This window comes from Hippocampus bargibanti, linkage group LG02 (assembly GCF_051943395.1).
Source record: "Hippocampus bargibanti isolate YZ-2025 linkage group LG02, ASM5194339v1, whole genome shotgun sequence".
Taxonomy (NCBI): Eukaryota; Metazoa; Chordata; class Actinopteri; order Syngnathiformes; family Syngnathidae; genus Hippocampus; species Hippocampus bargibanti.
In genome coordinates this window covers 21,903,036-21,922,669 of record NC_142735.1, presented here as the reverse complement: position 1 = coordinate 21,922,669, position 19,634 = coordinate 21,903,036, and the positions used below count along the sequence as shown (strand labels likewise).

The following is a 19,634-nucleotide window of genomic DNA, read 5'->3' as shown; positions in this document are numbered from 1 at the left end:
TTGCCACTTGCCAGTAACATGTTGGAACCGCGGTTGAAAAAATGACCGCGGTTGGAAAAAAAACCCACTGCTGCATAGTGGACAATTCTTGAATCGCACCTTATTAAAAAAATATCACTTCCATGTCGTCTATGCATTTTGTCCACTTTTAAAATACTGCGGACCTGATTAAACCTCTTTGGGGGCGTTTCCAGCCCACAGGCCGTAGGTTTGATATCCCTGGTCTAAAGTCTACGTCGTCAAAGTTGATCTACTTTCGGTTTATAAGGTGCACACGGTATGTTATTAATTTTTGTATGTCTTGTCGAACTTATTTTAATGTTAATTGTTGTTTTTAAATGTCCTTTACTTTTCACGGTGTTCGACAATAAACGTTTGTGACATGAGTACAAGGCGTCATCCTTGACCGGGTTAAATACAAGTACATACTGTAATGTGTATGTCTGAGTTGGTACGAAATCTCGCGTGTGTTATTGTTACCGCGCATGCGCATTCCTTCACCACTACAGGAAGCGAATTGTGACGCAGGGGGACTCACGATAGTAAATAAATAGTAAATTTAAAAAAAGTAGTTTTAAGAGCGACAACAAAAGGCCGGAGCTCAATTTCGGAAAATTGCAGGGAAACCGTCAGAAAAGGAATGGAACCACGAGAGTGGTAAGACGAAAGTGAATCTGAGCATCAGATGAAGAAGAAAAAAATAGCCGCTGTTAGCATAGCGAAAAGTCACAGGGAGTCAAATTCAAGCACAGATCGTGACAACAATTCATAAAAAACACATTATTGCGACTAGACATTTCTCGATGGTTGACCGTCGTGTTGCTTTCCGATTTGCTTCCTCGCTTTTTTTGCGATGTTTGCAAATCTCAAGTCCGTCTCAATCAGGAGTAGAGGACATCAAATAAAGCAAATAACTCGTATTTAAGGGTGCGAGCTGAACCGTTTGATCAAATTTGTTAAAAATAGAAAGATTTTACACAAATTTAGCTCGCTGTAAGTTACACCCTACACAGAGTAGTCAAAGATCGTAATCATCACTGTGATATTGTTTCAGAATTACTGCAATATACGTGTGAGAACAATTATCAAAAAATCATACAAACAATAAAAAGCTATGCCTCTCACCACACGTGCAGAGACAGCTTTTTTTCCCAACAATTGCATATGATACCCGTCCATGTTAAGCGCTTTGTTGCAGCTTCAGCTGTTGTTAAAGCGGGCATAAATCAATATGTATTGTATTTGTATTGTGTTGATGCAGACACCTGTTATAAAAGAAAATATTAAATGCAAGACTTTCCTATATTGGTTTTGAAAGGATTAGAGAGGAAGTTATCGATGAGCCAATATTTTTTTTTCCTTAAATACTGACATTTCTCATGAGGCAAATAACTCCGTCGCTTTGCCTTTCAGTTCAAATGTAGAAGTAGAAGAAACCAAGAGTCGCGATGACAATGACGAAGTTGCTAACAACAGCAACAGTCGCAGCAAGGTGACATCCCCAGCAACGTTCTGCTTGCGTTGTGTCCGTCTGTCCCTACGCCTATGCCATGTATCTTTGTGTCCAGACGGTTAGTCCAGCTGCTGGAGAACATCCTCTCCAGCACAACTACACATTTTGGTACTGTCGAAGAACGCCAAGTCGTCCTGCGAGCACACAGAATTATGAACAAAACATCCGACGGATTGGCACTGTGGCATCGGTGTGTATACACACATTCACAAGCCTACTCAAACATTTTAGCTTCTCTGGATTTTCATTTGTATTTTTTTATGTTTGTGTGTGTGTCCAGGTGGAGCAGTTCTGGAAGTTCTACAGTCATCTGTTGCGTCCAGGAGACCTGAGTGGACCCACCGATTTCCATCTTTTTAAAGAGGGCATCAAACCCATGTGGGAGGTATGGGTGAACTTTGCCCTTACAAATGTACTTTCCAGGTGTGAAAAATTCTGCTGGTTAGCCAGCAAGCTGTCATAAAGCATAGATGGACCTTACAAAGGCATCTTCTTCATCTTCCTTTCAGGACGAGTGTAACCGCAGCGGGGGCAAGTGGATCATTCGGCTTCGGAAAGGTTTTGCGAGCCGATTTTGGGAGAACACCATTCTTGCCATGGTGGGGGAGCAGTTCATGGTGGGGGAGGAAATTTGCGGTGCCGTCGTATCGATACGCTTTCAGGTATGAGAATACGATTGGGGTTCTGCTACTAACAGCAATTTACGCAGATGTCATTAGTTTGCATACTGCAGTAATTACACAAACATTTGTTAAACATATTTCTCATTGATATCTGTTAGGCTGAAAGTTAAATTTAATTTTGCGTAAGCCATCGCCATTGCTCTTGTATTTCAGAATTTTTAATGCTGAAAAATCCGCAATGAGTTTCTGTACAAAAATAATGACATAGAGGGAAAAATACACAATATACAGACATTTGCCTACTTACGAACATTCAAGTTACAAACAACGGTACATAGGAACATTTTTGTAGTAACATGTAGTATTCTCTCCAGTTGTACATGGACATATCTTTATAGAGCATATATTTTATTAAATGTTTATTTTTCAATACAAACCAATACAGGTTACTTATACAACTCTTAAACATATTTATCTTAACCTTAAACATACAAATAAAAGCCTTAAACATACATTCCATACAAAATATAGCAGTGAACCAATTTACGAACAAATTCACCTTACGAACGACCATTCGGAACATATCTCGTTCGTTAGTTGTATCCATTTTCGTGCTTAATAATAATAATAATAATAATAATAATAATAATAATAATAATAATAATAATAATAATCAAAGTCAGCTTTATTGTCAAATATGCTAATATGCATGACATACAGCACAGATGAAATTACTGTCCTCTCGGACCCAGCGTGCAAGGCACTTAAAGGACAACCGACGTCACTTTTTTGTTTCTTAACTGACACCAGAAAAACGTTTTATAGCATCTAAAATACCAAATGCAAGACAGCAATAAAAATGACTGAAAGTGTCTAAAAAGTACTTCAATTTGAAACCGGAAGTGGCCAGTTTCAGAAGGTCCCGCCCCCTTGTTCGTGGTGTCACGAGCAAGACGTCTTGCCTTGCTCGAGAATCAAAACAATGGCTTCAGATTCGGAGAATTTGCTTTCTTGTTACTCATCCGGTTATGAATATGATTCAAATAGTTCTGAAGAAGAAAGCATACATGTTTGCAATCGATTAAATAATTTATTCCGTGTCATTTTGAGGCATCAGGGGTGGGAAATGTCGCACCCAAAAAAGGCAGAACATGGCGACAAAGCCGTGTAAGGAATTAATCAGCCCGTTTCCACAGGCTGATTAATTCCTTACATGGAGCTTTGTCGCCCTCTTCTGCCTCTTTTTGGTCCTACATGACGTTTTCAGACCAAAGTACAGCAAAATGCATTAACGTGATGGAAGGACTGCTACAATGTGTCCTTTTTTCGCTCAGGGGCGTTCCTTCAGTGACGTAACATACGGACTCGTCACCAACTCAATAACAAGACTTCCGGAATATTCAGCGCGAGTCTTAAAACATAAAATATAGCTACAGTAAAGTCTCGTTATATCGATATTCAAGGGAGTCGGAAAAAATATCGATATAACCGGGACTATCGATATATCCGACCCTGTTTGCATGTAATTTTCTCCGTGCGTGCATAGAAATAGTATCGATATAACCGGGACTATCGATATATCCGATATCGATATAACGAGACTTTACTGTATATGCGGTGGAATCTTTGTAAAATACGCTCAGTAGAAGTCATTTGAAGACATTTTACAAACTATGGACACAACTTGTCCGGAGACGTCGGTTGTCCTTTAATACTAATAATAATATGTAATACATGCACTCATAATAATAATAATAATAATAATAATAATAGTAATAATAATCATAATAACAATAATAAAGAGAAATAATTGACTCCACTCCCATTATGATCAAGGGGAAAATATTATTTGGACACTCGAGGGAAGAAATTAGACTGAAATAAAGGCTGTTTCAGATCAGGACCCGGTCTGTGGTCCCAGGTTCATTTTCAGTCAGCAGAAGCGTCTGTCCAAGCGGAATGAATCATTTGTGTGTGCCAGGAGGACTTCCTTTCAATCTGGAACAGGACATCCAGTGATCAAATCACCACGACCAGAATCAGAGACACTTTAAGACGGGTTCTCAACCTTCCTGCCAACACCGTCATGGAATACAAAACCCACAATGACAGCCTCAGGTATCAGTGCCGCATTGACTCAGAGGGTAGGGAGTTTTTCGGACCCAAATGACCATTCTCGAGACGGCTTCTACCGATCAATGTGCGCTAACGTTAGCATTAGACTTTGCTCAATTGGCCTGACTCACCATAAATCAGTTGGACTGCAGTTTGGCATCAGCATCCAAATTATTCAATTCGATGTGTTTTGTTTTAGGGACAGTTCGAGCTTCAGAAACATGAAGACCTCCCACTGACTGTTGTCCCTGCTGGCTGTCCTGTCCGATTTGTGAGAACGGGATGGCCCTCATCATGCCCTTGTCTTGAGTTTTTAGAGGTTACCTTGCAGCAGATTTAGTGTTTGTGTGTGTGTGTGTTGACACAGTGAACCGATTAAACCCAGTGCAAGTCATTTAACTGTTTTCTTGTTTTGCCTTTCACGTTTGACTCTATAAATGAGAGCAACACTTATCTGACCGTCTTGCAGACCTCACCCGGTTCCACTAATCCCATCTCTATTCCTGGCTGCAGACCAGCTTGGACAGTAGCACTAATCCAGATCTGTATTATTAGATTGGCTCTCGATGGCAAAGCGCTGCAACCAGTGAAAGTCAGGTCTTGATCTCAACTAGGATGGAGCTCTCTGCGCATCCAACAGTATCAGACATTTCCCGCTAGTGTGTATCAACCATTCATTGGGTTTGCCTTTGTTGACAAAAATCAGCTTTGAAGAGAATGTGGAGAATTGGGTGTGCGGATTTGCCAATGCGCACAACTTAGACAGCATATCGAAAATACCTGACAGTCTGTATTTAGGTGAGAGTAAAGATACCTGTGTAGAAAATATCTAATATCTGGTTCGACTTCAAACGCAAAAAGGCACAAACTGAAACTTCCCAGCACACAAAACGGATTCCCTCTTGTTAAGTTACATACAATTGCTTTACTGACACTGTCAACTGAATAACAAACCTATTACTGCACCTTATTAGGTATGTTATATCTTTAGGTTTCACCACAAATCATTCTTATGGGCGACATAGCGTAAAAAAACGCTTTCTGTCCCGTGTGCTCAAACGAATTGACTGAAAAACGGTGCAACATCACTCGTGTTTTTATTTAAAGACACGAAGGACCTATGTTTGTGTTTTTATTCAGTTTTATAAACAAGGTTTTCTTAAAAAAGTGTATTCAATCATCGATTACTGAGTAGTTGAAAAAGAAATACAGTACTGTACAGTACTGTTAGCATGTTGCTTACGCGTTCGTGTTTAGCAATTGACACGAGATGCGTTCGGTGTCCAATCACAGAGTAGGACATGCCATCTTCTTAGAAATGATCAACGCACGAAATGATAAGGATTCACGCTTGATAACATTATATAGGTTATGTAGAAATATTTTCGAATTAATAAATCAGAACAGCCAAATGATGTTTCATGCGGCGGTCATAACACCCCCTCCGCTGACAATCTAACATTTTATGTCAATTATGTTAATGCTCCGCGATGGACGTGCTTGCCCCCTCCCCTTCCCCAATTTTTTGATTCCCCAAGATCTCAAATCACGCACAGTGAATCGTTGAAATAAAATAATGAAATGTCCACTTTCCACCATTGCCCATATGACGTTGAATATTTTAATGGCTGACTTTTTCGCCAGCTCACCTTGAATTCGCGCGGACACACAAGCATCAAGCTCTCATTAGATGTCACCGAAAGGAAACGAGATTAGAGTCAAAGCTTCTTTGTATGCTCGCCGGCTCCTACCGCCTGAGTCAGCGTCAGTTTGCTTCCTTTTCCTCTGACAAATGAATCTTGGAGACAAAGGTAAATACTGCGTCTTTGGTTTTCTTTTATTTTTTATTGGAACAAATCTTTGAAAAATATGTCAAGTGCTTTTGACAGATGGAGGCCATTTCGTCTGCTTAAAAGTAGTCAAATTATTGAAATTGGATGTTTGTATACATGCCTTGGCGTTGTGTGCTTTTTTGTAGTCAGTAGAATCCCATAGGCCACAGACTGGATTAAGACTACAGGTACTTGTCTAGAAAAATATTACAGTCAGTCTGTTGCACGGTATTTAGTTGAAGACTTTCTTAATTTTTTTTCCAGTGGAAATCCATGGCAAAAGTTAATCAAAAGGTTTTATTGCAGTTGGGCAGGAATTTGGTTGAAATTTATTTTACAGCGACAGGTTGAAGGCCACGAGCGTTGTGTGTGACGTTTGCTGCTTGCTTGACTACTCCGGGTGAGGTGTTTAATCCTGTAAAAATGCCAAGTAAAAATATCCCTGTAACCTGGATTAGACAGACTCTCACACACGCACACACACCTACACCTTTTTTCTACAAAGTGGGGACTCGGTGTGCGAAACATTTGCCCCGTGGGAACCCAATTTCGAACATGAAAAAAGTAAATTTATGAAACTCGTAAAAATGTGATATATAGGGCACATTTTTTGCGGTTCTGTAACTGCTGACATGTCTAGTTGATTTAGCATTTTTTGCTAACGCTAATCCTAATGTCACAATTTTGGAGTATAGTCGTAGATGGGGATTCAGTTCAGTGCAGTTTGTTCCAATTCAAATGAGTTCGAAATATGCACGCACACACACACACACACACACACACACACACACACACACACACACACACACACACACACACACACACACACACACGCACGCACACACACACACACACACACACACACACACACGCACACACACACACACACACACACACACGCACGCACGCACGAATGCGTTTTAATTTTTGTATTTTTTGGGGGGGTTGTTTTCCTTTGTCTTCTAGAGTGAGGATGCTGGCGCCCTGGTGGTTGCTGGGGCTTTGTTTGTGGTGGCTGAGTGTAGCAGAGGTTTGGACCGCGACCTTCAAGTTAGCTCTCATCGGTCCCTGGTCCTGCGATCCAATGTTCTCCAGGGCCATGCCAACGGCGGCGGCCAATTTGGCACTCTCAAGATTACGGGTTGACATCAGCCTGAGCCAAGGGTATTGGTATGATGTCAAACTGTTGGATGAGGATTGTTCTACTTCCAAAGGTGTGCTATCACTTTCAAATAGTACAGAAAGTTTCTTTCAAACCAAAATCTGCCTCATTATCTCATTCACCACCATTCACAAATGTATTCGGGAATTGAAAATATGAAGTATAGAGCACAATTCCCGAATTAGTTCGGGTTTTGTGTTTTCTTGCTTGGCTGCCGATAAAGCGCTAGCCAGACGTCTGGCAATGTTTTCTCTTCCACAAGGGGGCAGAATTTCCCCTTTTTCCATGTTAGCGCTTTGTTCCAGCTTCAGCTGTTGTCAAGGATCTATATAAACCAATATGTACATATATATTGCATTGTATTTTGGACAGCAGCCCCCACTTCAAGCTAATATTATTCCAGACACATATAATTTAGGAATGAACTATTTTTTTTCTGATTAAAGAAGACAGTCTAAGGTTTCTAACGCTTTATTGATTGTTTATGTAGTGCTAAAACTCAATATTCTGTGGGTCCTCGAATTCGAGTGACAATGACAAAAACCCTGTCACTGGAGCGGACACATTTTTGCACATCATATGGCAGTGAATGAGTTAAATATTCAGATTGTTAGTTTTTTTTTGCGGGGAGAGCATCTTGGCATTGAATGACCCAAACAAACTCAGTAGGCATACTCGTACGTGAGTTAGTGTTGGCCACAGCTCACACCCAGACACATGCAGATTTAGATTAGATTAGATGAGCCTTTATTTGTCTCACAGTGGAGAGATTTAATAAAAAAAAAAAACAAATACAGGAGCTGCTGTTCAAATAAAAAGACACGGTCATGTTTTGATCTATTTTGAATATGTAATTTGGCCAGCTAAATCAAAACAAGCTGTCGTCACTGTAACCAAAAGGTTCATCGAGCAGAAGTATACATTAAATACATAAACGCAGATCCACAAAATCATGCGTCCTCTGCCTGAAAACAGAGTTGAGTGGTTTGGATTAGCCTCTATTAGTCTCGCAGTGAGAAATTTACATTTCACAGCAGCAAAGTGATGAAAGTAAGAGGAAAGGAATGGAAGAAGTACAACAACAAAATACAGGAGCTGCTGTAAAGGCAGCCACTCTCGCGGCGCCATCTTGAAGTCAAAAACAAAACAAAATCACAAATAATGCGACACAACAAATAAGACACAGACAGTCTTCAAACTTTCGTACTTTCTGTACCCTCTTTGTTGCATGAAGCAGTTCTAGATGAAAGAGGAGAGGATCAAAACGTCCTTTTCACCAGTGGATCAGAGACATCATGGTGGAAAGCTAAATGTTGAAAGCAAACACGAAGCTGGCACATCTATTGACAAACAGAAATTGTCTCACGTCTTCTGTTCCACGTAAATCCGCTTCAATTCCAAGCGGCGACCGTTCCACACACGCATCGGCGCTCCACGCTGACGCTCCTTCCTTCTCATCGCGGGCTCCATATTTATATTTTTGATAAGAAGTGTGTTGTTAAATATGAGCCACCTGTAAAATGGACACCATATTTATTTAGGAAAGAGCTGTAAAATTCAACTTTACTCACATGAGCGCAAATGTGGCAACTGCTCCTCGCTGTGATTTTGAAGCTTTAACAGAACTTGATGACATGGAGGGCTACGGCCACGCCTACGTTGGACCCTTTAATCCCGCCCTTTGCCGCGCCGCCTCTTTATTGGCTCAACACTGGGAGGTGGGGCTTGCATCGCCCGGTTGCCTGGATACCAATTGGCCCAATCTGCCACCTGTTCCTCGCCCCAGCGCGGTCCTGTTTGCCGTGTTCCGGTTCTTTCACTGGGCGCACGTCGGCGTCATCTCAGGTCAGGAATGTGACAAGATCAAAGTTCGTCACGAGGGGTAAAAGCGCTCTTGATGACCAGGCTTTGCCGTTTCTCAGCTCCGATTGACTTTTGGATTAGCACCGGGGAGGAAGTGGCGTCCGCTCTCAGGGCTCTTGGTTTACCGGTTGGCCCTGTTGTTACCATGGAAACCAACACCAAAGATGGTCCTCGGGAGGCCCTTCAAGCAATCAGAGATGCGGACATGGTCAAAGGTATGCACAGCATTTGCGTCACCTGATGGGAATGACTCCGTTCATCATTGGCGTGTCATTCTCTGGCAAATCACAAGAACAATCTGAAAAATGTACCTGAGTGGATTTGATCATCTACACCAAATCCCAAATTTTAGCCTCATCGGGGCATGGCGTGAGGAGAAATGGCCCGTCAATGTTATTAGTTTAGCAAAAATGACAGCTGGAACAACAACTCTGTAACAAGATCGGTGCATACTATAGTAACTTGAACGATTGACCCTGTGGATCATGTGACCTTTTTTCAAGAAATGTTGTCTCACGTATGTATTCTAAATTCTGTAAAAGTTTGCGAAATTTCATTATTTTTGTTTCGCAACAAAAAAAGAGTCAACATAACCAGACCTCAAATATTCATTAACTCATTCGCTGCCTTTCCCGAATTTATTTGGGAATTGAAAAGCATGACATGAAGCGCCATTCCCAAATGTGTTCAGGTTTTGGTTTTCCTTGCATGGGTGTGCCGATAAAGCTCTGGCGATGTTTTGCTCTCCCATGCGGGGTTAGCATTTGGCTTTTTGTTTTATGTTTGTATTTATTTCTGTATTTATTTGTTTAATTTGTTGATGTATTTATATATTTATTTATTTGTGTTTGTGTATTTATTTCTTAGTTTGTCCCTTCATTCATTTATGTGTATTTATTTTTTAATTTCTTTATTTGTTTGTTTATTTTTTCGTTTATTTATGTGTTTGTATTTATTTATTTATTTATTTATTTATTTATGTGTTCTTTCGTTCATTTATTTATGTATTTATTTATTTGTTTATGTGTTACTTTATTTATTCCTTAGTTTGTTCTTTTATTTATTTATTGATGTATTTATTTATTTATTCATGTGTTTGTTCGTTCATGTATTTATTTATTTATTTATTTATTTATTATTTGTTTATGTGTTTCTTAATTTATTCTTTTTTCCTTCTTTCGTTCATTTGTTTATTCATTTGTGTTTGTTTATTTATTTATTCATTTGTTAGTTAGTTTGTTCATTTGTTTATTAATTAATGTATGTTTATTTATGTATTTATTTATTTACTTTTGTTTGTCCGTTTATTTATTTATTTATTTGTTCCTTTGTTCATTTATTTATTTGTTCATTTGTTTATTTATTTATGTGTTTGTTTATCTGTTAATTGATTAATTAATTAATTTGTTTTTTACTTATTTATTATTTATGTGTGTATTTCTTTTTGTTTATTTGTTTATGTGTTTATTTGTGTATTTGTTTATTTGTTTAACAGTGGTGATCTTGTGCATGAGTTCTGTCCTTATTGGAGGCGAGGATCAGAGAAAGCTCCTCCTGGCCGCTCTGGACATGGGGATGGTGTCTGCCGGCTACGTCTTTATTCCGTATGACGCCCTGCTGTACGCTCTGCCCTACCAGGTAAACCGATCATCTCAGGAAAACATTCAGGGATTCTTACGGTCCACGGTTTTTCGATTAAAGCCTTCTGGGCTGAAATGTTATTCTTCATTCTGATTGTCAGGACACAGTTTACCCCCAACTGACCAACAGCACCCAACTTCGCCACGCCTACGGCTCTGTTCTGACAGTCACCATGGCGTCAGATCGGAATTTCTACGAAGCTTTTCGTCAGGCCCAAATGAAAAGAGAGATCCGATCGGCCGTGGCGGCAACGGAAGTACAAAAATCAACATCGCAAACATGATCACAGTACTTGACTATTTCCTTTTCAGGAAGCATTTTGATTTTTTTCTCACTTCCTTCTCCCCAACAGGTGTCTCCACTCTTTGGGACCATCTTCAACATGGTTTACTTTGTCGCTAAGGCCGTGGAGGAGCGTCGTCAGGTGGGCGGCGGGCGATGGGTGACCGGCGATCAGTTGATTCAGTCAGACGGAGGCTTTGACTACCGAGGTTTCAACCAGGTTGGTCCGTGTTCCGAAATCCAAGCCACCCACCGTTCATAAAACACACTCTGTGACTGCCACCAGGTGTTATACGGTGGTCGAGATGGCCGAGGGATGCAGGCAGGCTACGTCGTCCTGGACTGCGACGGCAGTAAACTTGTACCCACGCATACGCTCGCTTCAACGGACACCTTCGGGGCCGTTGGAAGTCTGAAGCCGCTCAAGCGCTCCTTCACCTTCCCGGGTGGGAAACCCCCAAGCGCCAGCTTCTGTTGGTTCAATCCAGATGAGGCTTGCACAGGTGCTGTGTGATCCATTTCCAACTGCATTCGAAATGTGGCGGCAGTAGTTTTGTGACATCTTTCGACATAATTGAAGCCCAAGATCCCCAGCGATTTTGTTTTGGCTCTCGTAGATACAGACGCCATTACGGGCCTCTTTTTCTTCACCTTGGTTTGCATTCTGCTCGGAGCCATTTTCTTTTGGATCAGGTAAGGAAAAACACCATCATAATTAACTCATTTACTGCCATTCTCGAATTGATTCGGGAATTGAAAATATGACGTAGAACGCCATTCCCGCCATTGTTTTTTCATGCTTGGGTGACAATTAAGTGCTGGCCATGGCCTCTGGCCATGTTTTTTTCTTTTCCACAAGGGGGCAGCATTTCCCCTTTTCCATGTTAGCACTATGTTCCAGCTTCAGCTGTTGTTAAAGCGCTATATAAACTAATATGTATGTTTTTCATTGTATTTTGGACAGCCGCCTTCATTTCGAGCTCATATAATTCCAGACCCATATCATTTAGGAATTAACTCTTTTTTTCTGATGAAAGAAGATAGTCTAAGGTTTATTATTGAATGTTTATGTAGTCCTAAAAGTCAATATTCTGTGTGTCCTGCAAAAACCCTGGCACTGGAATAAACATCTAATTTAATGAAATTTCATTGAATTTAATCTAATCTAAAAAATCTAATTCTAAACTGTTAGAAACATATTTCTCGGCCTTCATTACATACCGAGTGCCTGGTTGTACCAGACGGTGACATATTCTGACTAAACTAGCTAACTCTGGACCCTTTCTCACCTGAAAATGTTGGGATCGTTGCTAATCAAAGCCCCTCACAGGTGACGTCGATGGTGCTTTGGAAATTTCCCCATTGTGGGGAAATTCCTCCCCCAAATTACGATTTCAATCACACCATGTTTGCACAGGAAGCACAGAGGAGCCGAAAACACCTCCAAACTCATTTTGACACTAGATGACATCGTCTTCATCGATACTCAAGTCAGCAAAAAGGTTTAAAACACACATTTTCCAACATTTTTCACATTTCAGTCTGATTCATTTGCTTGTCGTATCTGCCTCACTTTCATTGTTAGCGGCGCAGGATGGAATTCAGTGCTTGCTAGCGTTGCGACTGACTATCTTCTCCAGATCATAGTTTTCACAGCATCATTTACAACAGTCTTGTCAAGTATATTGAAAAGTATCTCCAGACGACTGACATGGCCTCTACTCCAAGGCTTGAAAATAAGCGGCTTCTCACTGCTGTTTGCGGATAGAAATCAATATCACATAGGGTAGCAAAATTGAGACCCCAACAATGAGTATCAGAAGAAAAAGAACCACAGAGACAGTCCAAAAAGGCACGCACACCACCTTCTGCTGATAGTCAGAAGGATCCAGGACAGCTATGTGCTACTAGCTAGCAACAACTTCAGCTAGCCTGCTTAAATCAATAATAATAATCTCTGTGGTCATGAAAATGCTCTACATTTATGACAAGCGTCATACTCGCAAAGGGTTGATGAGAAAAGGCGAAGAAACGTTATGTTCAATGCTAAGCTAACCTCCGAATGACACGCCTAGCCCGTTGGAATAAGCGCTAGTGTGATCGATTATACAGACGTCAGTCTGGAACTGGGTTAAAGCAGGCAACAAGTCAACTAGAAGCACAATTAATCAGCGTCTTTTGGAGAGAAAATAACAAACCAGTAGGCCTCTCGCGGCTAAAGCCGCAAGCTAGCTGGGTTACTTTGCCACTGTGACTGACAATGTGTTTGTATTTTTGCTTATTAGTTGCACGTTTTACACCAGGATCCCTGGATTGAGTGTTAAGAGACTTAAATTTTAAAATTATATTCATATCGTGTGATGTATTAATTTATCAGCCATGTTGTTTCTTTGTTTTCACAACAGAAACCTGAGTACTAAGTTGTGTTGTAGTGTAGTTTTGGGAACATGAGTGCAGACCTATGTATCTGCGCATCACTAAACTGATATCGATATCTTAAATACGACCGTTGTGATTGGACTCTCCAGAAACTGAACGACGAATCGATCATGAGGAGTCTCCTGGAAATCAAAACGCCGTTCCGCTCCATTGCTAGAAGCTTCATACTAACCACGCCGGAGAGCTCCAATATCGGAATACTGGAGGTATGCATGAGTTTTGATCGGAAGCGTCAGTTCCCATAGTCCCTTGCTTTGTAGTTTTCCCCTTTTATCAGGGTGACTGGGTTTGGCTCAAGAAGTTCCCAATGGCGGGCGCCAGGACGGGAGTCAGTCAACATACTCAGAAGCTTTTCAGCCAGGTATGAACGAGATGACGGAGGACTCTGCTTGGTCTAAAAACAACCCCCCCAAAAATCCTTTCCAGTTAAGGGACATGCGACATGAAAACCTGAACCTCTATTTGGGAATTTTCGTGGACTCTGGAATCTTTGCCATGGTGGTGGAGCACTGCCCTCGCGGCAGCCTGGCAGACCTGTTGGCCAACGGCGACATGAGGTTGGATTGGATGTTCAAGTCGTCCCTCTTGATGGACCTCATCAAGGTGACCATTGCGTTCGTCCGAGTCCAAAAGGAATCGCAGCTGACCAGGAGGGACGGGTGTGTTTCAGGGGATGAAGCATCTCCATCTACGGGGTTTAAGTCACGGCCGTCTGAAGTCCACCAATTGTCTCGTTGACGGGCGCTTTGTGTTGAAGATCACAGATTACGGAATTCCAATGATTCTTCACTCCGAAGGCCTTGCCGTTCCTGAGGACCCGCAAGGTGAGGACGACTGATATCCTTCTGTCTGCTGGTCCCCTGTGAGAACGTTCACAAAGCTCCTCACCCTCCCTCCTCAACGTTGTCCATGCAAACAAACGCTTTGGCGAGGTTTCCCAGATGCACTCGACTTGATTTCAGAACTATTGTGGACCGCGCCCGAGATCCTGAGGCATCCCATCAGAGGAGGCACCATGTCAGGGGACGTGTTCAGCTTCTCCATCATCATACAAGAAGTCATATCGCGAAATCCCCCCTACGCCATGATGGACATGCCCGCCCTCGGTGAGGAGGATGTCTTCTAATACATGTGTCAACGTCGATTCCCGACCACTCGTCCTTGTCCGTCAGAGATCTTGGAGCGATTGAAGCAGCCGCCGCCTCTCTGCCGTCCCCTGGTTTCCGTGGACGAAGCGCCGGCTGAATGTCTCACACTGATGAACGAATGTTGGAACGAAGACCCCGCCAAGAGGCCGAGCTTCGATGAGATCTTCAAGCAGGTGAAGCCATCCCACGAAAGTCCTCTGTCGGAACGGAACATTTGATGTGGGAAGATTTCAGTGGGGTTCTTTGTTTTCGTAGTTTCGGGGCATCAACCGAGGGAAGAAAGCGAACATCATTGACTCCATGTTGCGGATGTTGGAGCAGTACAGTTCCAACTTGGAAGATCTCATCCGAGAAAGGACAGATGAACTGGAGGTGGAGCGAAACAAGACGGACAAGCTGGTGGGACAACTGCTGCCCAAGTGAGGCACATTTGAATTGTTGGACCTCTCCGTGCCTTGAAATTGCTTCTCGCAACGATTGACAATGTCCAAGCCCATGTTCGCATGACGCTCGGGTCGTCTTCTGGTTATTAATCCTAATAATGGAAAACGGGTTTCAGGTCGGTGGCTCAGGCTCTGAAGAAAGGCAAGCCGGTTCGACCGGAACATTACACGGACTGCACTTTGTACTTTAGCGACATCGTCGGATTCACGACCATCTCGGCTCTTAGCGAGCCCATTGAGGTACGAGCCTGTTCAAGGTCCGGAACTTTGCGTTGTTTCATATAGTTCATACTGCATTTTTTGTGTGTTTTTTTTAACCAAGTTATTCATAACAATATTTTTTATTCTAGTCATTTAACTCATTCACAGTCATTCCCGAATTTATTCGGGTTTTGTTTTTTTTCTTGCGGAGGGGTGCGTTTCAGGCTTCGATCATATTTTTCCTTCCCACGATGGGGCAGCATTTACCTTTTGTACAGCCACCCCCATTTCAAGCTCATATTACTCCAGATCCAATTTAGGAATTCACTCTTTTTTCTGATGAAAGAGGCGAGTCTAGGTTTCTGACACTGCATTGAATGTTTATGTAGTCCTAAAACTCAATATTCGGTGGATCCTGGAATTTAAGTGAAAATGACAAAAACCCTGGCACTGGAGTGGACACATATTTGCACATCGTCTGTCAGTGAATGAATTAATATGCATCATGTACATTTTTTGAGATTTTTTGAGCCTTCTACATGATCATGTTTAAAAAAAATCCGCTCTACAAATCATTCAAAAAAACATGTACTATGCTGGGCGGCCCGGTAGTCAGGTGGTTAGCACATCGGCTTCACACTGCAGAGGTCGCCTGCTCGCGTCCCGGTCTGGCCTTCCTGTGTGGAGTTTGCATGTTCTCCCCGGACCTGCGTGGGTTTTCTCCGGGTCCTCCGGTTTCCTCCCACACTGCAGAAACATGCATGGCAGGCAGATTGACCACTCCAAATTGTCCCTAGGTTTGAGTGTGAGAGTGACTTGTTTGTCCTTGTGTGCCCTGCGATTGGCTGGCAACCAATTCAGGGTGTCCCCCGCCTCGTGCCCGAAGACATCTGAGATAGGCTCCAGCACCCCCCCGCGACCCTAATGAGGAATTAGCGATACGGAAAATGGATGGATGGACGTACTATGCTGTTGGAAAAAAAAAGATGATGAATATAATTTCTTTCATTTTTTTTCTAAATACGTGACCATACATCATGCCATTTTTTTCATTTGACTCATGTTTTTGAAAACAACTTAAAACGTCTTGCTCGGTGTCACATAGTTTTTAAGTCTTATTAAAAATTCTGTGATTATATATATTAAAAAAAATAATATTTATGAGCTTGCCTACTGCCCAAAAATGGCTGCCGACGCCACAACCACCCCCCTATGTTAGGGTTATAAAATGGATGGATGGAATATATCAAGACAGGTGAAAAAAATGTCTTCCAATACATATGTTGTTTTCAAATACATATGGTATTGAAAAATGACCCCCTTCTATACATAATCAGTGTGTTTTCCCCATAGGTGGTGGACCTGCTCAATGACCTCTATACCATGTTTGATGCCATCATTGCATCTCATGATGTCTACAAGGTCAACTCCAGAGAGGATTTGAAGCAAGCAAAAGTGTGCCTGTTTTTTTTGTGTGTCCACTGTATTGTTTTTTTTCCCAGGTGGAAACGATTGGCGACGCCTACATGGTGGCGTCCGGCGTTCCCAATCGGAACGGCAATCAGCACGCAGCCGAGGTGTCCAACATGTCGCTAGATATCCTGCACTCCATCGGAGCATTTAAGATCAAGCACATGCCTGAAATTAAAGTCAAGATAAGAATTGGCCTCCATTCTGGTAAACACACACGCACAGTTGCTGCCCCCACCACCTCCCCCGCCCAAAAAATGCTTTACTATAAATGTCAATCACAATACACCATATCGTTATTGTTTTGTACCTGTAATCATTTATATTTATGTCATATCAGTGTGAGATTAGACATCACTCCATTAAAAAAAGCTCATGCTACATACAGTGTGTTGTTTTTGGTAACGTTTCATTAAAAAAATGAAAAATCAAATAAATATGTGTCAATGTATGTCCAGGTGCAGTTGTGGCAGGCGTGGTGGGTCTCACGATGCCCAGATATTGTCTCTTCGGCGATACTGTGACCACCGCTTCACTCATGGAATCCTCTGGACTTCGTATGTGTTGCAAATATCCAAGTGGCTGTGAATGTTGGATCATGTACACAAAAAAACGCACGTTAGCTTTAAAAAAATATATATATTTCCCATATTTGTTGTGCAGCATACAGAATCCACATCAGTCTGAGCACAGTGAAGGTCCTGACGAGTCTCAAACTGGGTTACCACATGGAGACCAGAAAAGCTCAGGTACAGTGCATCCCAATTTTCTGGCTTTACACCTCATGTCTGTTTTGTTGGTCAGGGCTTCTGAGGCAATCCGAGCATGTGCTTTACTCTCCATGACTCTTTACATGACACTAATAAATAATCAGCGGCACGCTGGCCAATTAACTCATTTACTGCCATTCCCGAATTAATTTGGGAATTGAAAAGCATGACGTGAAGAGCCAGTCCCGGATTTGTTCAGGTTTGATTTTTTTCTTTTTGCATATAATTTAGGAATTGACTCTTTTTTTCCTGATGAAAGAAGAGAGTCCAAGGTTTCTTACACTGAATTGAATGTTTATCTAGTCCAAAAATTCAATATTCTGTGGGTCCTGGAATTCCAGGGACAATGACAAAAACCCTGGCATGAGTGTGGACACATTTTTGCACATCGTCTGGCAGTGAATGAGTTAGGATGATTGAGGTTGTGAAAAACATGCCTTATATATATTAATTCAAAAACAAAGCTTTACACAACTCATAAGATTATTTTAGATATCATTTGTCAGCTATCAAAAATCCCAAAGAAATATGATAAAAAGAAAAGACATTACTGCGCTCGTACCCATAGTCTAAAAATGCCTTTCATTCCATCCATGTCATTAAAAAAATAAAATAAATATAAATAAAATTTACACCTTGCATGGGGAAAAGTTACATTGTGACATTAAAATCAAGAAGGCTATTATATATAGTGATACATTGGTTTACGAACGCTTTTGCTAACGAACTTTTCGCCTTACGAACGTTAAATTCGCGAGAATATAATCTTGGCATACAAACTGGTTTTCGGGAAACACACGGAGCGCCACAATGAGTGATGTGTCGTTCGCGAACGAGCCGGAACGAGGGAAACGATAGATCTTGAAACAAATAAAACAAAAGTGAAAAAAAAACAAAAGTCAAATGGTGAGAAAATGGATAGAAAACAGTGAAATTTTGACTCATTTCAACGTTATTGATAGTTCAAAGTCAGAGTGTAGATTGCAAGGTTAAAATATCCCATCAATCAGGCTCCACAAATAACCCGCACATGCCATCTGTAGAATTTGAAGAGAACATATAAGCAAGGGAACCAGCTATGAATGAAGTTTCTAGTGTGCCTGCCCGCATCTGTTGCTGTTGCCATATCACAACTTCTGAGATGAACAACCCAGAGCTCCTTGAGACACGTTATGCAAAAAGCTATCCATTCCATCAAGACATCGACCATCACAAAGGTAAATAAAATGACTTTATTATACTGTACAGTTTATTTCTTTAATTACAATACCATAGCACATTTATTATACATAAAATTAGGTACATTGTGTGTAGTTTTAAGGCTTTTTAGTTGAATATTACATTTTATGGGGACCTGGGAACGGATTATTCTCATGTTAATGGTCTCCTATGGGAAATTAATGTTTGGAATACACAATTTTCGCAGTACACACACTTTTTGGGAACCAATTAAGTTCGTAAGCCAAGGTATCACTGTATGTCATTTTACATGTAACTATCTAACCATTATGTTTTTATTTTTTTTATTTTTTTAGACATGACTATGCATGCACCTGCATCGAGATTCTGATTGTACAGATTAGCCAAAAAATAAAACTGCCATACTACAGTATGTGTCCATGTGTGTGTTTTTAGATGAAAGGTGCTGAGGACACCTTTTGGCTGATGGGGCGAGACGGCTTCAATAAACCTCTGCCTGTTCCTCCGGACCTGAAGGGAGGGTGAGAGACGTTCACGCCGAACAGCTGATACTCTTTAACATTTGTTGCGTTTTGGTAGGAGGGTGGAAGGTGGGGCGGAACGTGTTGAAGTTGAGTGTCTGTGTGTCCCAGGGCCAGTAACCACGGAATCAGTCTGGATGAAATCCCGGTCGAAAGAAGACAGAAATTCCTGGACCGACAGAAGAAAATGAAGAAATAGACATTGCCAACGGATGCATACATACACACACGCACACACACACACACATACACTACCTCGAAGTCTGCACTTGAATAATTAAGTGTAAATACAACAAAATCTGTTTTTTAAGGAGAAAAATGAAAATGTGTGGTTATTGTGCCATCTTCAGTATATTGGAGGTCCATGCAGAACATTTGTTGAACAAATACAGATTAGATAGATGGACAGAT

At 41.4% G+C, this 19,634-nt stretch overlaps 2 protein-coding genes across 2 annotated transcripts; both read left to right on the top strand.

Annotated features, from left to right (window-relative positions):
• The first annotated feature begins 494 nt into the window (after nucleotides 1–494).
• Nucleotides 495–4,645, top strand: eif4e2rs1 (eukaryotic translation initiation factor 4E family member 2 related sequence 1). Its single transcript, XM_088990147.1, has 7 exons — nucleotides 495–657; nucleotides 1,414–1,492; nucleotides 1,569–1,703; nucleotides 1,794–1,898; nucleotides 2,023–2,175; nucleotides 4,118–4,254; nucleotides 4,451–4,645. The coding sequence occupies exons 1-7, from the start codon at nucleotides 641–643 to the stop codon at nucleotides 4,488–4,490; spliced, it is 666 nt and encodes a 221-aa protein (XP_088846273.1). The 5' UTR covers nucleotides 495–640; the 3' UTR covers nucleotides 4,491–4,645.
• Nucleotides 4,646–5,523: 878 nt separating this feature from the next.
• LOC148901974 (retinal guanylyl cyclase 2-like) lies at nucleotides 5,524–19,580 on the top strand. The gene is made up of 24 exons (XM_088990140.1): nucleotides 5,524–6,062; nucleotides 7,050–7,297; nucleotides 8,860–9,090; nucleotides 9,168–9,323; nucleotides 10,604–10,746; nucleotides 10,850–11,005; nucleotides 11,102–11,251; nucleotides 11,318–11,534; nucleotides 11,649–11,724; nucleotides 12,449–12,533; nucleotides 13,560–13,676; nucleotides 13,748–13,831; nucleotides 13,897–14,073; nucleotides 14,141–14,294; nucleotides 14,433–14,576; nucleotides 14,643–14,791; nucleotides 14,874–15,037; nucleotides 15,178–15,301; nucleotides 16,616–16,684; nucleotides 16,765–16,939; nucleotides 17,191–17,289; nucleotides 17,396–17,481; nucleotides 19,138–19,223; nucleotides 19,335–19,580. Exons 2-24 carry the CDS (start codon nucleotides 7,057–7,059, stop codon nucleotides 19,420–19,422), a joined length of 3,171 nt encoding a protein of 1,056 aa, XP_088846266.1. The 5' UTR covers nucleotides 5,524–6,062; nucleotides 7,050–7,056; the 3' UTR covers nucleotides 19,423–19,580.
• Nucleotides 19,581–19,634: the final 54 nt, after the last annotated feature.